The 23,845-nt window shown below is 45.5% G+C and overlaps 1 protein-coding gene across 1 annotated transcript in view; it reads left to right on the top strand.

Moving 5' to 3' along the window:
- The window catches only part of RELCH (RAB11 binding and LisH domain, coiled-coil and HEAT repeat containing), a gene marked incomplete in the record, with an annotated part of 173,775 nt that overhangs the window by 79,329 nt on the left and 70,601 nt on the right, over positions 1 to 23,845 (top strand). The window contains 4 exon segments of the mRNA XM_068108847.2: positions 11,709 to 11,821; positions 11,971 to 12,061; positions 17,292 to 17,363; positions 17,666 to 17,806. Coding sequence (XP_067964948.2) covers positions 11,709 to 11,821; positions 11,971 to 12,061; positions 17,292 to 17,363; positions 17,666 to 17,806 — 417 coding nt within the window.

Raw genomic sequence — 23,845 nt, 5'->3', positions numbered from 1 at the left:
TCCGCCTTCTGCCACTCCTTGAACTTCTTCCTCTTCTCGTCAATCCTCTTTCCAACTTCATCATCCCACCACCATGTTTCCGAGTGCCTCGGTGGTCCTTTTGTCCATCCACATACCTCACCAACGGCTCCCAACAGACTCTTTCATTGACATCCAACCACTTTAAAGCTCAACCACATCATCCTCGACCCGACTCAGCCTCTCTTTTAATGCCTCCCTTACTGTCACCTCTTTCAACCTCCACACCTTCATTCTCGGTTGGTACTTCACCCGCCGAGCTCTCCTCGCACCTTTCACCCTTATGTCGCAGACAACCAAGTGGTGCTGTGAAACAGCCTCCTCCCCCGGGATCACATTTGTGTCCCGGAGGTTCCCCCTATCTCGCTTACGCACCATCAGGTAGTCAACAGTTGTCGTCGACCCACCTGACGTGTATGTAACAAGCTTATTATCCCCTTTCTGGAACTGAGTATTGCAAATCAACAAATCAGCTCCATCAGCAATCTCCAAAATCCTTTCACCTTCTCCATTTCTCACACCATATCCGTAACCCCCATGAACTCCCTCAAAACCGTCCATACTCCTTCCCACATGTCCATTTCGGTCTCCTCCTACCACAACAACTTCCTCATCTTTCACGTTTTACATCAGCTTCTCTATCGCACACCAGAACTTGTCCTTCTCTTCATCGCTCCGACCAACCTGCGGAGCATATCCCGAGATGACGTTCACCAAGAGCTTTCCAATCATCATTTTCACCATCATCAACCTATCACTCACTCTAGTCACACTCACCACACTGTCTACAAACTCCTCAGAAAACAGGACACCAACACCATTCACGCCCTCCGGGCACCTTTGCCACGCAAACTTGTATTTCTGTCCCTGCCTACCCTTCACCATTCTCACACCACTTCCCTTCCATCTCGTCTCTTGCACACAACATATGTCCATTCTTCTTCTGACCAATACTTCCACGACTTCTCCTGATCTCCCTGTCATTGTCCCTACATTCCATGTCCCAAACCTCAGAAACCGATCTCCACTTCGGGCTGTACACTGCCCATATGTAGTTGTAATTGTCATGGTTCTCTTTTTGAGGCAATGTTTTTATGGTCGGATGCCCTTCCTGACGCCAACCCTCTTAGTCGCCTCTTACGACACGCAGGGATACGGTGTACCTATTCTAACCAGGGTACACACCGGGTCTGAATCAATGCTGAATCAATGAAGGAAGACCCAACCGAGAAAGTTTGAAAGCACAGTTTACCAACGCTTCCCGGAAGGCAAGTATTTACATTGCACGATGTTCACAAGTCATACAGGAATCAAAATTCAAGACGAGCACATACGGAGATCCACAAAAAGAACAGCGATTTTATCCCTTAGTACTTATGGAAGCCCCTTCCTACAATCTTACTTACTCTGAAATATAACATGCGTGCACCATCACAATCATCCAGGAAGCTGAAGAACAAGGCCCGTTGCTCTCACATCACAGACCTTTCATTGACCTTTCTGTTTTTTTACCGACTCTTCTCCGGTCTATCTCCCTCTTCTTTCACTCATCCGACCCTCCGCAGCTCCTCCAGGATGTACATGTTCTTCCCTTATCCCCCTTGGTCGACTACATTGATTCCGGGCCTAGCTATACTAGTGCAACTAGATTGATTCCGGGCTTAGCTAGACTAGGGCGACTCGATTGATTCTGGGCCTAGCTAGGTTTGGGTGAGTTGGTTGATTCCGGGCCTAGCTAGACTCAGCAATGAGGAGCGGCTGAAGTAAGCAGGGCTTTATACATTAGAAAGGAGGTGGCTATGAGAGGATATGATGGAGATGTTTCAGATAATAAAGGGGATATTGAGAAAATAAGTGCAGAAGAGTTATTCAGCAGAATTGCATTGACAGAAAAAGGGGGGCTTTTTGAGTTTTAGAGTGAAGAATAATAGAATTAGGATAGCAATAATGTCGGGTCTTTTTACTTCGTAGTAAATGCTTGCAAAGATCTCGCTACAAAAGTAGTGGCAGCAAAAACAGTAGACAAGTTTAAACTAGAATAATATGGGTACCTAAAAACATTCATGGGGATTAGCAGGACATGGATATCCGTAGGAATGGTCGGTAGTTTGGGTATGCATTGGTGATCGTGATGTCGGTGAGAGGGTTTTTTTGTTTTTTTTGTATACTGAATCGAGGCTCGTGAAAGAGCTAACATTTATTTCACAAACAAATCAACCAGACAAACAAAATATATAAAAAGAGGGAGCGGAAGACAAGATGGGGAGAGAAGGGGAAGCACACAAACACAACATTTGAGAGCGGGGAGAAGTGTGGGAGAGAGGGGGCTTGGGGGGAGGAGGCGTGGGAAGGGGGGGGGGGGTGGGAGAAGTACAAAACACAAGGACACGAAGGACTTCCAGGACAGAAGTTGGTATTTCAAAAAAGTGGATTTGGGGTGAAATTAGCGGGGGTAGAAAAGATCAAGGTTTTGGATGGGGGAAGATAAGAGATGGTGGTGAACAGCTGTTTTAAAGATCTGGAGGGTGGAGTGGGATTGAAGAGAGTGAGGGAGTTTGTTCCAGAGGCGGGAGAAAAGAGGAATGAAGGAGTGACGGTGAGCAGAGAGTCTTGATTTTGGCAGTTTAACCATAAGAGGGTTGCAGGCAGATCTTGTGCGACCTGTAGGAATATTTGGGGGACAGAGCCCAGAGAGAGCTGGAGGAGCAATGCCGGAGAGGAGTCGGTAGAAGACAGAAAGACCACCAACCTGCCTGCGGTGAGTGAGTGAAAGGCCCTTGGAGTTAGCTTCATCGCGGGAGATTCCAATGATTCTGAACGCTTTGGTTTCAACAGCGTGAAGACGAGCTAGGTGTGAGGCAGGAGCACCAGCCCAGAGGGGAGAGCAGTATTCCATTGAGCTGCGGATGAAAGCCTTGTATGTGGTGAGGAGCTCAGGTGTACCAAGGAAGGACTTCGCACGACAGAGGTTGCCCAGTCCGTGACTGGCTTTGGAGGCCAGATTTGAAATGTGGTTTTCCCAGGAAAGATCATGGCAGATAGTGAGACCCAAAAGCTTGAGTGACAGAACTTCTTGGAGAGGATTATTCAGAAAGTGGATGGGAGGGTTGTCCAGTCGGTCTTTTTGGAGAGACATCGTAAGAGTGTGAGATTTGTCAGGATTGAAAGACATGTTCCACTTGTTTGCCCAGTCTGTGATTTTGTCCAGGTCTGCAGAGAGTGAGGAGGCTGCAGACTGCCGATCTGAGGGATGAGGAATGGAGCGACAGAGAGTAGAGTCATCAGCAAAGAGATAGAGAGGATTTTCCAGAGAGTCGGAGTGATTTATTGATGAAGACCAGAAATAGCACAGGGCCCAGAACACTGCCTTGGGGAACTCCAGCCTGAACAGGAAGAGGAGATGAGAGAAACCCATTCAGGGCCACACGTTGACTACGACTAGAGAGGAAGTCCGCCAGCCATGCGTGGAGATTTCCATGGATACCAAAGGAGGAGAGTTTGGTGAGCAGAGCAGGGTGCCAGACCATATTGAAGGCACGTGATATGTCAAGGGAGACAGCTCTGATTTCCTGTTTGGCATTGAGGACCTCCATCCATTGTTGAGACAGCAGAAGCAGCATGTCCAGAGTAGAGTGACCAGGTCTGAAACCAAATTGATGATCAGAGATCAAGCCATTGGAGAAGAGGAAAGATTTCATATGTGAAGCAATGATGGATTCCATAACTTTGCTGATAATTGGGAGAAGGCTGATTGGTCTGTAGTTGCTGGGATCTGTTTTTGCACCTTTTTGTGCAAAGCGGGTTTGGTGAAAAGCTGAATTTGCTGTTGATGTTTGTTCATCCCTCATCCTCCAACTACATTATCCCTCAAAATATATAAATAAGTGGCTAATTAATGTGGTTTAGATAAAGAATAAGCAGGATGGGTCAGACGTCCTGCTCCTTTGTCAAAGTTTCATATTATTTCATTGTATGAACCACACGTGGCCCTTACGTGAAGGTTTCCTTCCTTTCTCGATCTCCTCTTGTCCTGTCCGTTCATTCTGTTGCTCGATGAGTCCAAATGTAGCCATATTTTACTGATTCTCTGTACGTTGCCTTTTTACCTTATGTCACCTCACTCTTCCGTGAAATTAGATTTTCAAAAAAACAAAACAACACTCATTTATGAGAAGATTAATTACAAAACACTAAATATGTTTTGCCTTTCTTGTTCAATACAATGCCTTTATTTGCATTTGATTATTGTTTGAAATCTTTATGTTCCACGACGATTCTTCGAGGACATTTCTGGGTATTTATTCCAGAGTGGTTCATATTTTCCTTGGACGAATGGCAGAGTTATGTTTGTGTGTCGATCTGTGCAGGTAAAACTATCACGACACTCGGGAGAGAGCACACCTCCACCTCGTGAACAGTTTACATTTTGTATCCCACTGATCGGCCAGATCTGCATTCGGACCTGAACCAAAATCTTATCGGCTTCTTCTTGTCGCTAACCCAACTCGTCCACAAAGTTTTGTTATATACTGTAGGCATATTTGTCATGAAAAAAAAATTCGTGTATTTTTTTTGTTAAAAGCAAAAACTCACTTGATTTTGTAAGAAGGTATCATAAGCTTTAAAAAAATTTAGGGTGGCATTTTTTCTGAACATTCTAACGGCCTGAAATCCAAGATGGCCGCCACCGTAGCAAAACGCCCTAAATTTGACGCTAAAATTAACTTAATGTGGTTTAAATATTTTTGTTTTCAGCATGAACTGCTTGGAACTTGTATATAGAGGTGACTATAATAACAATAACTTCCACCTGACTACTAATCTTTTTATTTTGCACAATTTCAGACAGAGGCTGCCTTTTTTATTTCAACATGGCGGCCGGAAAATTGACGTTCGAATCCAGTCACCGGCAGCAGTTTGTTCGCTTTATAGTGTTAAGGTTCCACTTGTCCATTTTATGGTGTACTAACATATTCTTTTCTTCTTTTGCAGGCTGCAAGTACCCACAGCAACCATCACCCAGGATAACATAGCTTAGAGACCTTAGATTAACCAAAATGGCAGAGTCTTCATCTAACAAGAAGTCAAAAACGGTGGATTTTGAACTCTGCTTTATTTGCCAGTTGAGCAGCAAGCAAACAGATTATACAAACTATGTGCTTCGTCATTCTTTGCCTTCAGTAGAGAAAGTAATTACAACAACTGATGTTCGATGTTCATTTGGGGAAACAGAATTCTCTACATTAAAGAATCGCATAAAAGGTTTGTCAGCCCATGAACTGTTACAGAATGGTTTTTCATACCACAAGACATGTTATAAGGATCTCACACATAAAACATGCATTGAACGAGCCAAGAACCGATATGAGAAAGGACAAGCGACAGGCAGCGTCAGTTATATAAAACAGAAGACAAAAGGACGGCCGAAAAAATCTGATGCTGCATCTACAAGTGCTTCCACATCACAGCGATCTACCAGAAGTCAGGCTTTCGACAAGGAGATGTGTGTCATTTGTCAGGAAGACAAAGCAGACAAATTGCACGACGTATCAACTGAAAACATGGGAGCTCAGCTCAAAGCCATTGGTCAACAAACAGACAGAAAACTTTTGAAAGTTAGACTGAGCAATGTTGTAGGCTTATCTGATCTTCTTACAGCAGTTGCTGAGGACATGAAGTATCACCTTCTGTGCTTAGGCCATGCAAAACGAGACATAGAAAAAGCTAACAGACCTCCAAAACAGCATGTTCATTTTGCACAGTTAGTGTCTGACCTGGAGATGCTCGACATGGTGGAAACTGAAATCAATGACCCATCTAACAGTTCAGCTTTGAATATGAACGACATTGAACAATCATATGTTGGTTTGCTAGAAGCCAATGGGTTCCCTTTACCCGACAATCCGCGATACAAACCATACTTAAAGCAACTGATTTTGGACAACATCGCTGATGTGCACTTCACCAGGCCTCCAGACAAAAACAAACCTGAGCAAGTACTTTCTACAAAATCCAAGGAAACCCTGTTAGCTGGTGCGTTGGCCTCCGATACAAAAGACCTAAGAGAAGATGTGAAAGTCCTTCTGAAAGCATCTAAAATACTGAGAAGAGACATTGCAAACGCAACCCCGTGGAAATTCGAAGGAACATTTGATAATTATGAACCACCTGCTTTGCTTCAACTCCTCTGCAAGCTTGCTATCCAAGGTTTACATCATGTTAAAACAATCAGCAGGGCCGAATCTATGAACCAAAGTGCATCTGTGCTGGCACAACATTTCGTATGTGCATACAAGTCTGATCGGCAGGTCACCTATGAAACAAAACATGAAGATGTCACTTTCAAACACCGCACTGAGACTCCCCTTACCGTCGGCTTAGCTCTGGATGTGCACAAAAACACCAGGTCCAAGGCCCTTGTGGAGACATTAGGCAAACTAGACCTCACTGTCCCGTACAACAAGGTAATGGAAATAGAGACTGCCGTCGCAAATGCTGTTCTTGAAAGGATAAAATCCATGGGAGGAATTTATCGACAACCTTGGTTGGTTAACGACATGTTTGTTTGGTTTGCACTGGACAACATAGATTTTCTCGAATCCACGCCTTGTGGCATGAACACACTCCATGGCACTGCCACCGCTATATATCAGACTGCATCTGACAAATCCCCAGCAACACCACTTGATATCGATCGGTCATCAAGGTCTCAAACATTAGAGGAGGCTATTCCATGTAAAATACTATCATGTGACAAACCAATACCAACAAACAAAGAGTGTGTTTGCACACTGAATTCCTGCAAGTCCAGCTCACAGTCAAACAAAGAGAAGGATATGGCATGGATTATTGGCTGTTTGGACTTCAACGAAAGTGAAGTTGAAGTAAAATCAAGCTCTACTTCTCCAGGAACATGGGGCGCCTTCAACTCTCTGTTGTCTCCATCTGGTTCCAAGACAAACATTGCCCTTGTACCACCACTAATACGATTGCCACCAACAGAGTATGACACCCTGTTCACAGGTCTGATGAGAGCACGTGCTATCGCCACTCATGTCATGGGACCAGAATCTATCACAGTCGTGACTCTTGATCTTCAGCTATACGACATGGCCATGAAGTTGTGGATGGAGCATGAGGACATCAAGAAGCAGTTCTTGTTTCGACCTGGCGAGCTGCACATCGTCTTCTGGGCACTGGCTGCCATGGGTAAATATGTGGAAGGGAGTGGTATTGACCAAGCATGGGTCGAAGCTGGACTTTACTCACCTACAACCGCAAGACAAATACTCTACGGAAAACACATGTATCGAGCACTGGAAGCTCATACAGTTACCTTGCTTGCTTTGTACAGTTTGTACTTCCGAAAGTTCCTGCAACTTCAGCCTGATGAAGAAGCTTTCTTGAAGGAAACATCCACTCTTTTGGGAGAAGCCTATCAGCAAGACATCAATACAGACTCAGGAAGCAGACACAAACTCATTGATGCCGTTAAAAAAACAATCGAAATGTTCGAATCCAGGGACATCTTCCAAAAGATCAAACAATCTGAAGGCACTGCAAACAAGATTCAGCGTTTCATCGGAAAATACATGAAGCAGTTCGAGACCATCCTCCTATTTGTTCGAGCCACCAGACAACGAGACCTATTGCTGCACATGCAGAGTCTGGAATCACTCATGAAGTACTTCTTTGCCCATGATCATTTGAACTATGCACGCCTTCTACCACTGTACATCTATCTATAATTCCAGTAATCTCTGTGTGTATGTGTGTGTGTATGTGTGTCTGTGACCGCTGTTTCTCGACAACCACGGGTCCGATATACTTGAAACTTGCCAGGTATATTGCTGGGGACCTGAGGATGTGCCTTTTCAAGGTTTCATATTAATCGGAGAAGTAGTTACCGAGCTATGTCCAAAAAACGATTCAACCAATCAGAGGGCAGCGAGCTATCACGTGTGCCGAACGTGGCGAACAGACTCTGCCTCGGACGGCACATTTGAGAGCGTATTCATTTATTTCACATTGGCAAACTATGTTGGCGCTATGTTGGCGTTAAACTATGTTTTAAAACTAATTAAAACTAATTTGCGATTCATCGTAACTGCGATATGCGACCCTCCGGACAGTCAAATGAGGACGTCACTTCCGGACTTACGGATAGTCATAGTGACGACGTACTGATGCTGAACGTGGCGAGCAGACGCTGTAAGGTACGATCGATTGTAGTACACGTTTATAATAACTCTGCCGATACAGGCCCGATTAACTGCAGCGCCATCCGAGCTGCGGCGTCGGGACGATACATTCATTGTACGGTCACATCACGCACTTACGGGCACGCCCATGGGCCCATGGGCACGCCCATGCATGCATGGGCGAAGACATTTTTTTTTTTTTTTTTGGCAAGGAACGGGCACCCACGTACGGGCACGTCCTAGTTTCTACAATGCAACAAACAGAAAAGCAGTATCCTGAGATCTGGGCAGAGTTCATGAAAGGGAACTTCTGCGTCACCAAAGGTGTTCTGGATTCACATCAATAGGCCCAGACCATGGGATTGAACAAGAGAATCGTGAACTGAAGGTTATTGGAGGCATAGTTGGAATCACACAGAATGAAAAGTCACTGGACAAGTACTTTCTTATTGCACCTGAACTCTCAAACTTACAACATGAATTTGAGAAAAAGTACTTCACTGGCAGCAAGGCGAAGAGAACACAGCACCATGAGCTCACAGGGGGAAAGCTCTCCCGAATAACACAAAATGCTGTCAAACTCAGTGCAGTATTTCACGAGCATGGAAACCCATTTGAATCCGCTGATGAGGATGAGATCTACAACCTGCTCACCAAAGCAGTTATGAATGAAACTGCTACCAACGACATCCTTCGGCGTGATGAGATTGGGCAACAGATGTTTGAAGGTTTCGTCACTGAACGCCTAACGGAAGGAAAACTTTCTGTGTGGGACAAAATGCCCAAAAAGAAACTGGGTACCTTCAAAAGTGCCAATGCAATGGCAGAAATCCGAATGGGAGACAAGGTGGTCAAAATCAAAGAAGAGCGAGGACTGTTGCAACGGTTCATTGTTATTTCAAGAAGTCGACCAGAGCTGAATCTCAAGGAATGCATCGGAACTTATGAGTTTGGTGTGGTGCCTCGATCACTATTTGCTTCAGATGGATCCCTCCTGCTGGCATACGATAAGGCATCAATACTTCATCATCTTGAGAAGCTGGACAGTAACACACAACATGTTCAAGCTGACAGAAATGAGGCAATCCAAGCAATCCAAGTACCCTTGCAGGTGGCAGACACAGCAGTGGAACATACAAATGTTGACCCAACAGATGAATCGTCAGCACACCGAGTGATCATTATTGATGGGATGGCTGTGGTAAATTCAGTTATCAAAACGGAACAAATGAAAACATGCCAAGACTTTGCAGATGCCTTTCTCCAGATAATCTGTAACATGGCAGCACAATATGATGAGGTCAGATTGGTGTTCGACCGGTACATCAAAACATCGCTCAAGGAACAGATGAGGACAAAGAGGACCAAGGGAAAGTCAACATATTACCACGTGAAGGACAACACTTTAATCCAACATATTTCCCTGAAGGACTTCTTATCAGATATCCGCGCCAAAGGACAACTGACCGAGTATTTGGCTGACAAAGTTGTATGTCACAGCAAGAGCTCCAACAACAGACTGAAACAACTTATGGTGACCTCAGGAACACAAACCAAGGGCAATGTTGATATCCCAGACTCGCTCCTCACTCACAGCCAAGAAGAGGCAGACACTTTGCTTGTACTGCATGCTCTAACTGTTCTCAATGAAGCAGAACTTGTTGTCAGTTCCCCAGACACAGACGTCTTTTTGTTGCTTGTCTACATGTATCCAAACTTACCAACGTCTATAACCTTCCTTACGGGAAAGGGCAGGCTGAAGAGGAATATTTCTGTGCGGAGCATATACAACAACTTAGGACCAAAGCGCGCTTCTGCACTGTTAGGTTTTCATGCTCTGACAGGTTCCGATATGTCTGGTAGATTTGCTGGCAGAACCAAAGACTCGTGCTTCAAGGCATTTATGTCTTGTGATGATGAGATCCTGGATGCACTAGCAATGCTCGGGAATGATGACATTGATCTGCCCGCTGATGTATGCTCTCAGTTGGAACGCTTTGTCTGTATTTTGTATCGATCCAAAATCTACACAAAAGTGAATGAGCTCCGTTGGTTCCTCTACTCAAATCGTGCAGCCGAAGGAGAAAACCTACCACCAACTTCTGGTTCACTGGACTTACACATTCGTCGGGCACATTACATATCCATGATTTGGAGAAAAGCTTGTGAAACTCACCCGTGCCTCCCAGCACCAGCTGCATTTGGTTGGACATTTGATGCAGTTTCAAGTCACTTCTCTCCAGTTCGCCGTTTGAATCCACCAGCTCCTGAAGCAGTATTGCACCTCATAAAGTGCGGGTGCAAACGTGGATGCGAAGGAAGGTGCAGCTGTCGCAAGAACAATATCCCATGTACGGAAGTTTGTGGATGCTGGGTTTTCAGCTGCAACAACAAAACTGTCCAACCAGGGATAAATGAAGACTGTGAAGATTGAGGTGTTACTTTCTATGACATTCACAAAATTATAATTCACTTGATATCCATTGTTAAAAATACTAAATGAAAGCCAGGCATTTAATCAGTATGACTTTTTGCATCTTCCTGTTTAAACGATTTAAGAGATTGAACAGTAATTCAAGTATTTCATTTTATTTAGATCTGTTTGTTGGCTTGAAATTATGTATTCTTTGTGAAAAATACATGTCTTTAAATAGATACTTTGTTTGTAATTACATGCGAAGGGAGAAGGTATAGTTTACATTGCGGGTGCGCGGTGGCCATTTTGGAATTTGGCATGTAGATCATACATATAACATAAATTTGATGATTCCATTCGATTCCTGGTCTCAGACAGCATATATTTAGACACTTTATTTGTAATTGTATCACATGTACTCGCGAAGATATCGCATTATTAGTGTTCGGCGGCCATTTTGGACGCCATCTTGGATTTCATAGTCTTAGAATGTTCAGAAAAAATGCCACCCTAATTTTTTTTAAAGCTTATGATACCTTCTTACAAAATCAATTGAGTTTTTGCTTTTAACAAAAAAAATACACGAAATTCCAAATATGCCTTTACTAATAAGTTGTCCACAAGTTTTTAAAATATCATGCTATTTATTGTTTTGGCCCGATCACTCAATGTTGAAAAATTACTTTGAAAAATAAAAAAATTATCGTGTTCGGATCCATATTCGGATCTTCACCAAAATCGAATCATTTCGTTTGTGTAACACACCCAACCCACAACTTGTTGAGATTCCTGTTCACAGACAAACAAACAGACAGGGGTGAAGACATAACCTCTGCCCACCTTTGCTGGCATAGGTAATTACAACCACTTATTATGTACATTAGAGAAAATATTTCTTTATTCTTCCTCAACATGTTGCGTCGACGCTTCTGTCCCGATGCACTCATAACATCCCTTTAGTAGTGGTCTTTGGTGCAGCTTCATTCAAATGCCAAGGCCGAAGTCACAGGTGAAGTCGAGAATGAATCTCGTGACGACTCTTCATTCATTCTTCCGTTGCTTGTACTCCCCAGGAGCTCATCCCTCTGATCCTGTGCACAGCCTGTCTGCACCCGAACCCCAAGGAGCGAGATCACCTTCTGCACATCCTCTTTAATCTCATTAAGAGGCCTGACAACCAGCAAAGGTAAAACCCGGCCATTTTATAAAATGTTTTTCTTCCATACAAACTATTTATGAAGTACGCCAATGGAGGCGGATATTTGTTGGTGTTTTTGTTGTAGATGTTGTTGTTTTGCCATGTTGTTGCTTAATGGCTGCGATTGACGTTTGCAGGCAGATGATCTTGACAGGATGTGTGGCATTTGCGCGGCATGCCGGACCCACGAGGGTAGATGCTGAACTACTGCCTCAGTGTTGGGAGCAGGTGATTAAAAGCTTTTTGAGCACAAAGTAGCACTGAGTCGGTCAGTCGAGTGTATCCTAAATATCATCGTCGTCATCACCATCATCATCATCATCAGCACCACCGTCACCATAACCACCATCATCCCCATCACCATCCCCACTATCATCACCACCATCAGCACCATCATTATCACCATCATCATCACCATCATCATCACCATCATTATCACCATTACCATCATCACCATCATTATCACCATTACCATCAGCACCATCATTATCACCATTACCATCAGCACCATCATCCCCATCATCATCCCCATCATCGCCACCATCAGCACCATCATCACCATCCCCACCATCATCACCATCCCCATCACCATCCCCACTATCATCACCACCATCAGCACCATCATCATCACCATCATTATCACCATCATCATCACCATCACCATCACCATCATTATCACCATTACCATCATCACCATCATTATCACCATTACCATCAGCACCATCACCATCATTACCACCATCACCATCACCATCCCCACTATCATTACCATCATTATCACCATCATTATCACCATCATTATCACCATCGCCATCATCACCATCATTATCACCATCATTATCACCATTACCATCATCACCATCACCATCACCATCATTATCACCATTACCATCATCACCATCATTATCACCATCATTATCACCATCATTATCACCATCGCCATCATCACCATCACCATCACCATCACCATCATCACCATCATTATCACCATTACCATCAGCACCATCACCATCATTACCACCATCACCATCCCCACTATCATTACCATCATTATCACCATCATCATCACCATCATTATCACCATCATTACCATCATTACCATCATTACCATCACTAGGGCATGCCCGTACTATATCTATATCTAAAATTATATCCCCCCCCTCTATTTACATGAAATGGTTTGGTCCAAAGCGAACGGCTTGCGGAGTTTGGTAAAGAAATCGCCATAGCATGCACAAACGCGCAGGAAAGCGAAAGAATCGCAAATTAGTTTTAATTAGTTTTAAAACATCGTTTAACGCCAACATAGCGGCAACATAGTTTTCCAACGTGAAATAAATGAATACGCTTTCAAATGTGCCGTCCGAGGCAGAGTCTGTTCGCCACGTTCGGCACACGTGATAGCTCGCTGCTCTCTGATTGGTTGAATCGTTTTTTGGACATAGCTCGGTAACTACTTCTCCGATTAATATGAAACCTTGAAAAGGCACATCCTCGGGTCCCCAGCAATATACCTGGCAAGTTTCAAGTATATCGGACCCGTGGTTGTCGAGAAACAGCGGTCACAGACATACAGACATACAAACATACAAACATACAAACATACAAACATACACACAGAGATTACTGGAATTATAGATAGATTACCATCATCACCATCATTATCACCATCAGCACCATCACCATCAGCACCATCACCATCACCATCATTACCATCACCTTCACCATCCCCACCATCATCCCCATCATCCCCATCATCGCCACCATCAGCACCATCACCATCATCACCATCATTATCACCATCGCCATCATCACCATCATTATCACCATCAGCACCATCACCATCATTACCATCACCTTCACCATCAGCACCATCACCATCATTACCACCATCACCATCACCATCCCCACCATCATCACCATCATTATCACCATCGCCATCATCACCATCATCATTGTTGGAGGCAAACTCTAGGGTCTTACCCAAAAAGACCACCGGATACAACCTTTCATTGAATCGTCTTATTAAAACATTTATTTACAGAGCTTGGCACCAAAATGACCATACAGTCATGTGAAAAAGTAAGTACACCCCGTGTAAAGTTTTGACTTTTTCAACATATTTCAACATACAGCTATTTGATCTTCATTTCACCAATATTGATAGATAAAGGTGATATAATACAACAAATATCATGAAACATTTACATTTTGTAGTCCATTGTATAATTTAAATAAACATAAATGCAAATTTCGCATGTGGAAAAAGTAAGCACACCCTTGGCTCTAATAGGTGGTATTTTCCCCTTTGGCAGAAACAACCTCAAGTAGGCGTTTCTTATAACTGTCTACCAGTCTCTGACATCGACTGGGAGAAATTTTTTCCCACTCCTCCATGCAGAATTCTTTCAGCTGTGCGATGTTTGAGGGGTTTCTTGCATGCACAGCTCGTTTCAAATCCCCCCACAACATCTCGATGGGATTTAGATCCGGGCTTTGACTTGGCCATTTCTGAACCCTCCATTTCTTTCTTTTCAGCCATTCCTTGGTGGATTTACTGGTATCTTTAGGGTCATTGTCATGTTGCAAGGTCCACCTTCGGTTGAGCTTCAACTTTCTGACAGATGGCCTCACATTATCCTCAAGCACCCTCTGGTACAATGAAGAATTTGTAGTGGATTATATGATGGTGAGCTGCCCAGGCCCTGATGCAGCAAAGCTGCCCCAAAACATAATATTTCCACCACCATGCTTTACAGTTGGTATCAGGTTCTTGTGGTCAAATGCTGTCTTTTGTTTTCGCCAAACGTCTTCTGGTACTGTGGCCAAATAGCTCTACCTTTGACTCATCTGTCCAGAGCACATTGTTCCAGAAGTGCTGGTCTTTGCGTAGGTGTTCATTGGCAAACTTTAGTCTTGCCCTGATGTTCTTTCTGGACAGCAAAGGTTTCCTCCTGGCACACCTCCCATGTAGATCAAATTTGTGCAGCGTCTTTCTAATGGTAGGCTCGTGCACTTTGACATCAACAGTGGGAAGAGCTACCTGTAGGTCCTGATGCTCTAAGAACCCAGAACATTCTGGGTTCTTAGAGACTTCTTTCAGCATCTTGCGGTCTGCTCTCGGGCTGAACTTGCTGGGGGGGCCTGGCCTGAACAAGTTCGCAGTTGTTTGGAATCTTCTCCACTTGTAGATGATCTTCCGGACAGTCGAATGATTGATTTCAAATTGTTTGGAGATCTTTTAAAATCCCTTCCCAGACTCATAGGCATCTATAACCTTCTTTCTGAAGGCCTCAGAGAGCTCTTTTGATCTAGGCATGGTGACGCTGCACAATTCAACAACAAAGAGCAAACCAAACTAAATGTCTGAGGTTTAAATAAGACAGGTTCCTCCAAGATCCTCTCTGACAATGTTCTAATCATTTGCACCTGAGCTGGTGCACCTGATTCTAATTTTAGGTATTTGAAGTAGTGATAAATGTAGGGGTGTACTTACTTTTTCCACATGCGAAATTTGCATTTATGTTTATTTAAATTATACAATGGACTACAAAATGTAAATGTTTCATGATATTTGTTATATTATATCACCTTTATCTATCAATATTGTTGAAATGAAGATCAAATAGCTGTATGTTGAAATATGTTGAAAAAGTAAAAACTTTACATGGGGTGTACTTACTTTTTCACGTGACTGTACATGTGCACATAGGAGAAACCAGCATGATGTCTGCCTAACATCAAAGTCCACTCCAACTATCGGTCTCAGAAAGCGGCTTTTATACATTCTCGATTTTGCAAGTGGGGGAGGATAACACGTAAGCAAAATCATCCCATCTGTTTGACCAATTTGACCAATCACAGAGTGTCACAGAGTCTCCCAAGAAGCAACAAAGCATTCGCGGATCTTCTCAGATAGCCCTGAGAGAGAAAAAGGGTTTTCAACTTTTTACTCTTTGTGAACGAGTTAAGGTTGCATTCCAAGTTAATGTACTTCCAAAGAGTTACAATGGCACTTTGACCTTCGGAGGAGTCACAGAGGGTGTGCAAGCCTTTGCACATAGTTGGTGTCGTCTGAAATGCAGATTAGATCAACAGGGCATGTGGATTACCAGATACCATTCGTAATGTCACACATTCTGCCGCCAATGTACAAAAACATTTTATATATACACATGTTACAATATTTCCTAAATTATCATTTGTCATGTATGTAGCATCATATGAATCATAGTATGTGACATTGTACAGATGAATTCACCATTGGGAATACCTAGTTCAAAAACCATGTTCCAATGCACAATATATTACATGGTACAAATTAATCATATTATGCAATACTGTACAGATGTTAAAATGTGTACAGATGTACAACACTGTACAGATGTACAACACTGTACATCTAGAACAGAGAAGTGAAATGTTAAAACACATTATATGTCTAACTAGATCACTTTATTCATTAAAAAAACAAAAGCAATGCACCAATCAATGTACCACTGGCCTGGCTCTCATATGCAGGAGATAGTTTGACATTGCTTCTACAAGAGCCCAACAGAGTACCATTTCCTATCGCGATAAAACGATTTCAGCCACAATGCAGGTGATAATTCACGTACTCTCTCTCCCGATCAGAAAACACTGCACAATAATTATTCTGCTTATAATTCCTCCCACACCATCATCACCATCACCACCACCATCATATATATTGTTGCTGTTTTGGGAAACCACTAAAAAGTAATGGCAACCACCATACTTGTCCCTTAGAATAGTTATTTCATAGCAGACCATGATCTAGCCCCTTTCCCTTATTTCGGGTTATTATGTCGTCATGCGTTGGGGAAAGGAAAGATAGGTCCTCCACCCACAAGGGATAATTTGCCAGTCAACGCACCACTCGCACCAGGCTCAAGGGCACACCATCCCAGCAGCAGATAAAAGTTCCTTTGAGAGATTTTGTGGGAGCAGGGGAAGCGAAACCCACCAACCAGGTGAAAGTTACTTCGGGGGAGCTTGTGGGGCGGAGTAACGGGCTCCACCAATCGGGAGCCAGGAGACCTCCAATATTTCCACCACCCTCGGCGGGGGTGAAAAAGGGATTTTGAACACGTTTTTGGACTCCCTCTTGGTTCTTGAACATTGTGGACCGTGCGTGCGTGTGTGTGTGTGTGTGTGTGTGTGTGTGTGTGTGTGTGTGTGTGTGTGTGTGTGTGTGTGTGTGTGTGTGTGTGTGTGTGTGTGTGTGTGTGTTTCTGGCCTTCCCTCATTTAATAATATCTGAAAGGAGAACTTTCCAAGTATTTTGTGCAATTTGGAGAGGGAGTGTAATCACGACACCTGTACCCTCCTAATGAAAACATCGAGGAGCTCAGAAAGCAAGTGTAGTGATGTTGAGTAACACTTCTTATTCAAAGGTACTGTAGTTAATCGAGTCATGTTTCTTTATTTCCTGTAGATAAGCCACAAGTACCCGGAACGGCGGCTTCTTGTAGCTGAGGCTTGTGGTGCTCTTGCTCCTTATCTTCCGGTAAATTAACGACTGCTGACTTCTGGTGTTCGCTGTGTGAGGTTTAAAGGAAGACAAAGATGCCATGTGCACCCACCTTTTTCATCTCAATCAATCAAAAGTCATTGATTCCCCTTGGTTGTTTTTAGGTTTATACCAAGATCATCGCCGTTCCACCTCCACCACCACCACCCATTCCTCTACTTAGTTTTATTCAATGATATCATTTTGATATTTCATTTTACTCCTTCATGTACCATCTCAGATTGACCCCCTCCTGCCCGCCCCCTCCCCTCCCTCCGGCACTGCTCTTTTATCCCCAGCCAGAGATGAGGTCCTCCCTGGTGCTGTCCATGCTGCAGCAAATGCTTATGGAAGACAAGAGTGATACAGTGCGTGAGGCTGTCATCAAGAGTCTCGGTGTACTGATGGGTTGTGTGGACGATCCCAATAAGTATTTGCAGGTAAATGTCTCCTCATCTTTTCTCTTGAACCGCCATTATTGCTTTCCTCCTCCATATTTTACTTTCTTTGTGCACCAGCTGCATTTTTTCTTGCTTGTCATTGATGAGGAGAGGGAGAATATCGGAAAAGACAAGTCCAAAATTAACACGGACATATGAAAGTAAGCAAGTAGCTTACAGTAAATTTTATGTTTATTACTTGGAAAAATTACGGTATATTTTTTGACAAGTATGTTGATCACACTGGTTTGTGTGTTTGTCTGTTCGCTCACTTGGCCTGGTGTTGGCTTAGCGGTTAGGGTGCCGGCTTGGGATCCTAGGATCCTCGGTTCGAATCCCGGTCGATTGCTGAATTAACGCCAGGGGGGTTGACTCGGCCTGTCATCCTTCCGAGGTCGGCAAATTGAGTACCAGCTTGCTGGGATGAATGATCACGGTGTGTACCCCGGTTTAGAATAGGTACACCGTATCCCTGCGCATCCTAAGAGCGTGACCAAGGGTTGGCGTCAGGAAGGGCATCCGGCCATAAAAACATTGCCTCAAACAGGGAGCCATGATTGTCATGGGGCCCGCAAGGCTAACCCCCGCCCTAGCGGGGAAAATGGCCTTAAAACGATCATTCATTCATTCATTCTGTTCGCTCACTTATGCGTGCCCACAGGTCACAATTTTAAACCGATCTTCATGAAACTTCACCAAACAGTAGGGTTTGTGGTCTGACAGAAACCTACTTATTTTTGAGGTCAACAGGTCAAAAGGTCAACATAGGTCAACCACTTCCTTCATATTTCTAAAATCCTCAATTTTTATCCGATTGGCTTGAAATTTGAATAGGATTTGCATATCAGCTAATTGAATTCAGCCACCAACTATTTTTGACGTCAACACTGGTCACAAGGTCAACATAGGCCAAAAGGTCAACAACACCTCCCCTTCCCCTTCAAATTCTCCACCCTCACCCCTCCCCTCCGAAACTCCCTCCTCTCACCCCTCTCCTCCTAAGCTCGCCCCTCCCCTTCAAAATCCCCCCCTCACCATTTTTCTCCAATTCTCCTCTCTCACCCCTCATACTCAAAGCTGCCTCCTCCCCGCTTCCTCTCGCTTCCAACTCATACATCCACCTCCTCCAACCCTCGACTTCACTGTCCCCCCCCCATTATGCCTCATCCCATCACCATCAAACCTTTTGTTCTCCTCATCCGTCCCTTTCTCCGAGCCCTTCTGCAATCTCCGACACACTATCAACAGCTCTCCCTACCTCCCCTATCCTCCCTCATCTTACCCTACCCCTCCCCTCCCCTGACCTTTATCCGGTGCTCTCCCTCCCTCTTCCTTAACGGTAAGGACCTCAAACATCCAGGGCCTTCGCTCAAACCTGACTGATCTCTCCATACAGGTTGCTTCTGACAATCCAGACTTGATCTGCTTAACAGAAACTTTCCTCCTTCAAGATGCCTCGCATTCGTTAACATCTCTTCCTGGTTATTCCCTCCTCCGGTATGATAGACCTGAGCCTCGTCCTGGTGGTGGGGTTGTTATCTTTATCAAAAACTCTCTTCCTCACTCTCCTTGCACTGCCCTCTCTCCACCCCACCCACAGGAGTACCTCTGGCTACGGCTTCCTCTCTGCTCCCACCTTTTGTTCATATGTGTTCTGTACCGTCCTTCAAACAGTGATGACTCCATATACATCTCGCTGTCTGACATCATGGACCAACTTCTATCCACTCATCGCAACTCTCTCTTCCTCATATGTGGTGACTTCCACTGTCATCATGCCAGCTGGCTGTGTGTGGGTACCTCTTGCACCAGCCATGGCACCTCAGCAAAGGACTTCTGCTACTCATTGGGACAAACACAATCTGTCAATTTCCCGACCCGGATCTCAGTCAAAGGAGCATCTTCTCTTCTAGACTTGGTTAGGACAAACTTCCCTGCTCTTCTTCTTCTGCTCCCTTCGGTTCATCTAATCATTTGCTTGAAAGAATGGACATCTCTCTGGCCATTCTCAGAGAGCCTCCTCAGCGTCGACAAGTCTGGCATTTCACTCGGGCTGACTGGCACGGTCTTCAAGCAGCCATCAATCATCTGGACTGGTCTCCCATCTCTACTGCCTCTGACATCAATTCTTCCTGGGAATTCTTCCAAAGCAAACTGCCCTCTCTCATGCACAGATTTATCCCATCTCGCCTTCAGTTGTCTTGCCCTTCCTCCCGTCCATGGTACACTGAAGCTTGTGGTGAGACAGTTGCCCTGAAACAACTTGCCTCCGCCTCATGAAAGGCAATTTCAACTCAAGGTAATCTCAGTTTCTTCCACAAAGCTCAGAACAAGTGTGTGTCCACCCTCAGGAGAGCCAGGAAACAATATCTCTCCACACTCAAGAATGAACTCTCAAACCTGTCTCCCTCCAAATCCTGGTGGCGTCTGGTCAAATCCGTTTCTGGTGTTTGTTCCCCCTCCATCCCCTCCCTTACCTCAAATGGCTAAACAGTTGACACTGCACGTGACAAAGCCGAATGCCTCAACTCTGTGTTTGCCTCAAATTCTTGTGTCCCAAACGCATCTCTCTCTGTTCCCACCTTACCCAGTCGAACCCAACTGCTCCTGGACTCTGTGTCGTCGCCTGACAATGTGGAGAAGTTTTTGTCAAACCTCGACTGATTCTGCAACTGGACCAGACGGCATTAGTCCACAGGTCCTAAAATCCTGCTCTGCCACTCTATCTCACCCTCTCTCTGTTCTTTTCACCCTCTCTTTTGCTCAAGGTCATCTGCCAGCATCTTGGAAATCAGCAAACATTACCGCTTTACACAAAAAGGTGCAAATCAGATGCTTGCAACTACAGATCAATGAGCCTGCTCCCAATTATCAGCAAAGTCATGGAATCCATCATTGCTTCGGATATCAAATCTTTCCTCTTCTCCAATGGCTTGATCTCCGATTCCACTGTCAGTTATCAGTTTGGATTCAGACCAGGTCATTGTACTCTGGACATGTTGCTTCTGCTGTCTCAACAATGGATGGATGTCCTCAATTCCAAACAGGAAATCAGAGCTGTCTCCCTTGACATATCTCGTGCCTTCGATACGGTCTGGCACCCCGCCCTGCTCACCAAACTATCCTCATGGTATCCATGGAAACCTCCACGCATCCTCACCAGTCACAGTCAACGTGTGGCCCTGAATGGGTTTCTCTCATTCCCTCTTCCTGTTCTGGCTGGAGTTCCCCAAGGCAGTGTTCTGGGCCCTGTGCTTTTTCTGGTCTTCATTAATGATCTCTCTGAAACTCTGGAAAATCCTCTCTATCACTTTGCTGATGACTCCACTCTCTGCCGCTCCATTCCTCATCCCTCAGATCAGCAGTCTGCAGCCTCCTCACTCTCTGCAGACCTGGACAAAATCACAGACTGGTCAAACAAGTGGAACATGTCTTTCAATCCTGACAAATCTCACACTCTTACGATGTCTCTCCAAAAAGACAGACTGGACAACCCTCCCATCTACTCTCCCAACATTCTGAATAATCCTCTCCAAGAAGTTCTGTCACCCAAGCTTTTGGATCTCACTATCTGCCATGATCTTTCCTGGGAAAACCACATTTCCAAGCTGGCCTACAAAGCCAGTCGCTGACAGGGCATCCTCCGTCGTGTAAAGTCCTTCCTTGGCACACCTGAGCTCCTCACCACATACAAGGTTTTCATCCACAGCTTGATGGAATGCTGCTCTCCCCTCTGGGCTGGTGCTCCTGCCTCACACCTGGCTCGGTTTCACGTGGTTGAAACCAAAGCTTTTAGAATCATTGGAATCTCCCACGATGAAGCTGATTCTGAGGGCTTTTCACTCTCACCGCAGGCAGGTGGGTGGTCTTTCCGTCTTCGACCGACTCCTCTCCGGCCTTGCTCCGCCAGCTCTCTCTGTGCTCTGTTCCCCAAATGTTCCTACATGTTGCACAAGGATCTGCCTGCAACCCTCTTATGGTTAAACTGCCAAAATCTCGGCTCTCTGCTCACCTTCACTCTTTCATTCCTCTTTTCTCCCGCCTCTGCAACAAACTCCCTCACTCTCTTCAATCCCTCTCCTCCCTCCAGGTCTTTAAACAGCTGTTCACCACCATCTCTTATCTTTCACCATCCAAAACCTAGATCTTTTCTACCCCCGTTATCACCCCAAATCCACGTCTTTCAATCTGCGACTTCATTTCTGAAATTCCTTGTGGTGTCCGTTTGTTTTATACCGTGTACCCCCCCCCCTCTCCACCCAAGCCCTCTCCCTTCCACAGATCTTCCAATGTCCCTGTTCTCTACTGTTGTGCTTGTGTGCTTTCCTCTCCCTCCCCATCTTGTCTCCCGCTCACTTTATTATATGTTTTATGTGTCCATTTATGTTATTTGTGTTTAATGTTAGCTCTTACACGAGCCTTGACTCTGTATACAAAAAAAAGAAGAAACTAAGAGTGGATAATGGGGTGTGTGACGATGGGTAGCTGAAAGGGGTGGGGAGAGTGGGAGGGCGAGGGGGAGGCATTGAAGTGTGGGTTTGGGGAAAAGATTTGATGGGAGGGTATGTGTTTGAAGCTTGGAGAGTCTGGAGCGAGGCGGGATATAGGAGAGGATGGGTGAGGGGGAGGTTGGAGAGGATGGGTGAGGGGAAGCTTGGAGAGGATGGGTGATGGGGAAGCTTGGAGAGGATGGGTGATGGGGAAGCTTGGAGAGTATGGGTGAGCAGGATCTAGGGGAGGTTGGGTGAGAGGGAAGCTTGGAGAGGATGGGTGAGAGGGAAGCTTGGAGAGAATGGGTGAGGGGGAAGCTTGGAGAGGATGGGTGATGGGGAAGCTTGGAGAGGATGGGTGAGCAGGATCTAGGGGAGGTTGGGTGAGGGGGAAGCTTGGAGAGGATGGGTGAGAGGGAAGCTTGGAGAGGATGGGTGAGAGGGAAGCTTGGAGAGAATGGGTGAGGGGGAAGCTTGGTGAGGATGGGTGATGGGGAAGCTTGGAGAGGATGGGTGAGGTGTACCTAGGAGAGGATGGGACGAGGGGAAAGCTTGGAGAGGATGTGGCGAGGGGAAAGTTTGGAGAGGATGGGGCGAGGGGAAAGCTTGGAGAGGATGGGGCGAGGGGAAAGTTTGGAGAGGATGGGGCGAGGGGAAAGTTTGGAGAGGATGGGGCGAGGGGAAAGCTTGGAGAGGATGGGGCGAGGGGAAAGTTTAGAGAGGATGGGGCGAGGGGAAAGCTTGGAGAGGATGGGGCGAGGGGAAAGTTTGGAGAGTATGGGGCGAGGGGAAAGCTTGGAGAGGATGGGGCGAGGGGAAAGCTTGGAGAGGATGGGGCGAGGGGAAAACTTGGAGAGGATGGGGTGAGGGGAAAGTTTGGAGAGGATGGGGCGAGGGGAAAGCTTGGAGAGGATGGGGCGAGGGGAAAGCTTGGAGAGGATGGGGCGAGGGGAAAGCTTGGAGAGGATGGGGCGAGGGGAAAGCTTGGAGAGGATGGGGTGAGGGGAAAGCTTGGAGAGGATGGGTGAGGTGCTACCTCGGGGAGGATGGGGTGAGGGGAAAGCTTGGAGAGGATGGGTGAGAGGGAAGCTTGGAGAGGATTGGTGAGGTGCTACCTAGGAGAGGATGGGTGAGAGGGAAGCTTGGAGAGGATGGGTGAGGTGCTACCTAGGAGAGGATGGGGTGAGGGGAAAGCTAGGAGAGGATGGGGCGAGGGGAAAGCTTGGAGAAGATGGGGCGAGGGGAAAGCTTGGAGAGGATGGGGGAGAGGGAAGCTTGGAGAGGATGGGTGAGGTGCTACCGAGGAGAGGATGGGGTGAGGGGAAAGCTTGGAGAGGATGGGTGAGAGGGAAGCTTGGAGAGGATGGGTGAGAGGGAAGCTTGGAGAGGATGGGTGAGGTGCTACCTAGGAGAGGATGGGGTGAGGGGAAAGCTTGGAGAGGATGGGTGAGAGGGAAGCTTGGAGAGGATGGGTGAGGTGCTACCTAGGAGAGGATGGGGTGAGGGGAAAGCTTGGAGAGGATGGGTGAGAGGGAAGCTTGGAGAGGAT

The sequence above is a fragment of the Myxine glutinosa genome, chromosome 2 (assembly GCF_964187855.1).
Source record: "Myxine glutinosa chromosome 2, kmMyxGlut1.1, whole genome shotgun sequence".
NCBI lineage: Eukaryota > Metazoa > Chordata > Myxini > Myxiniformes > Myxinidae > Myxine > Myxine glutinosa.
This window is presented reverse-complemented; position numbering and strand designations above follow the sequence as displayed.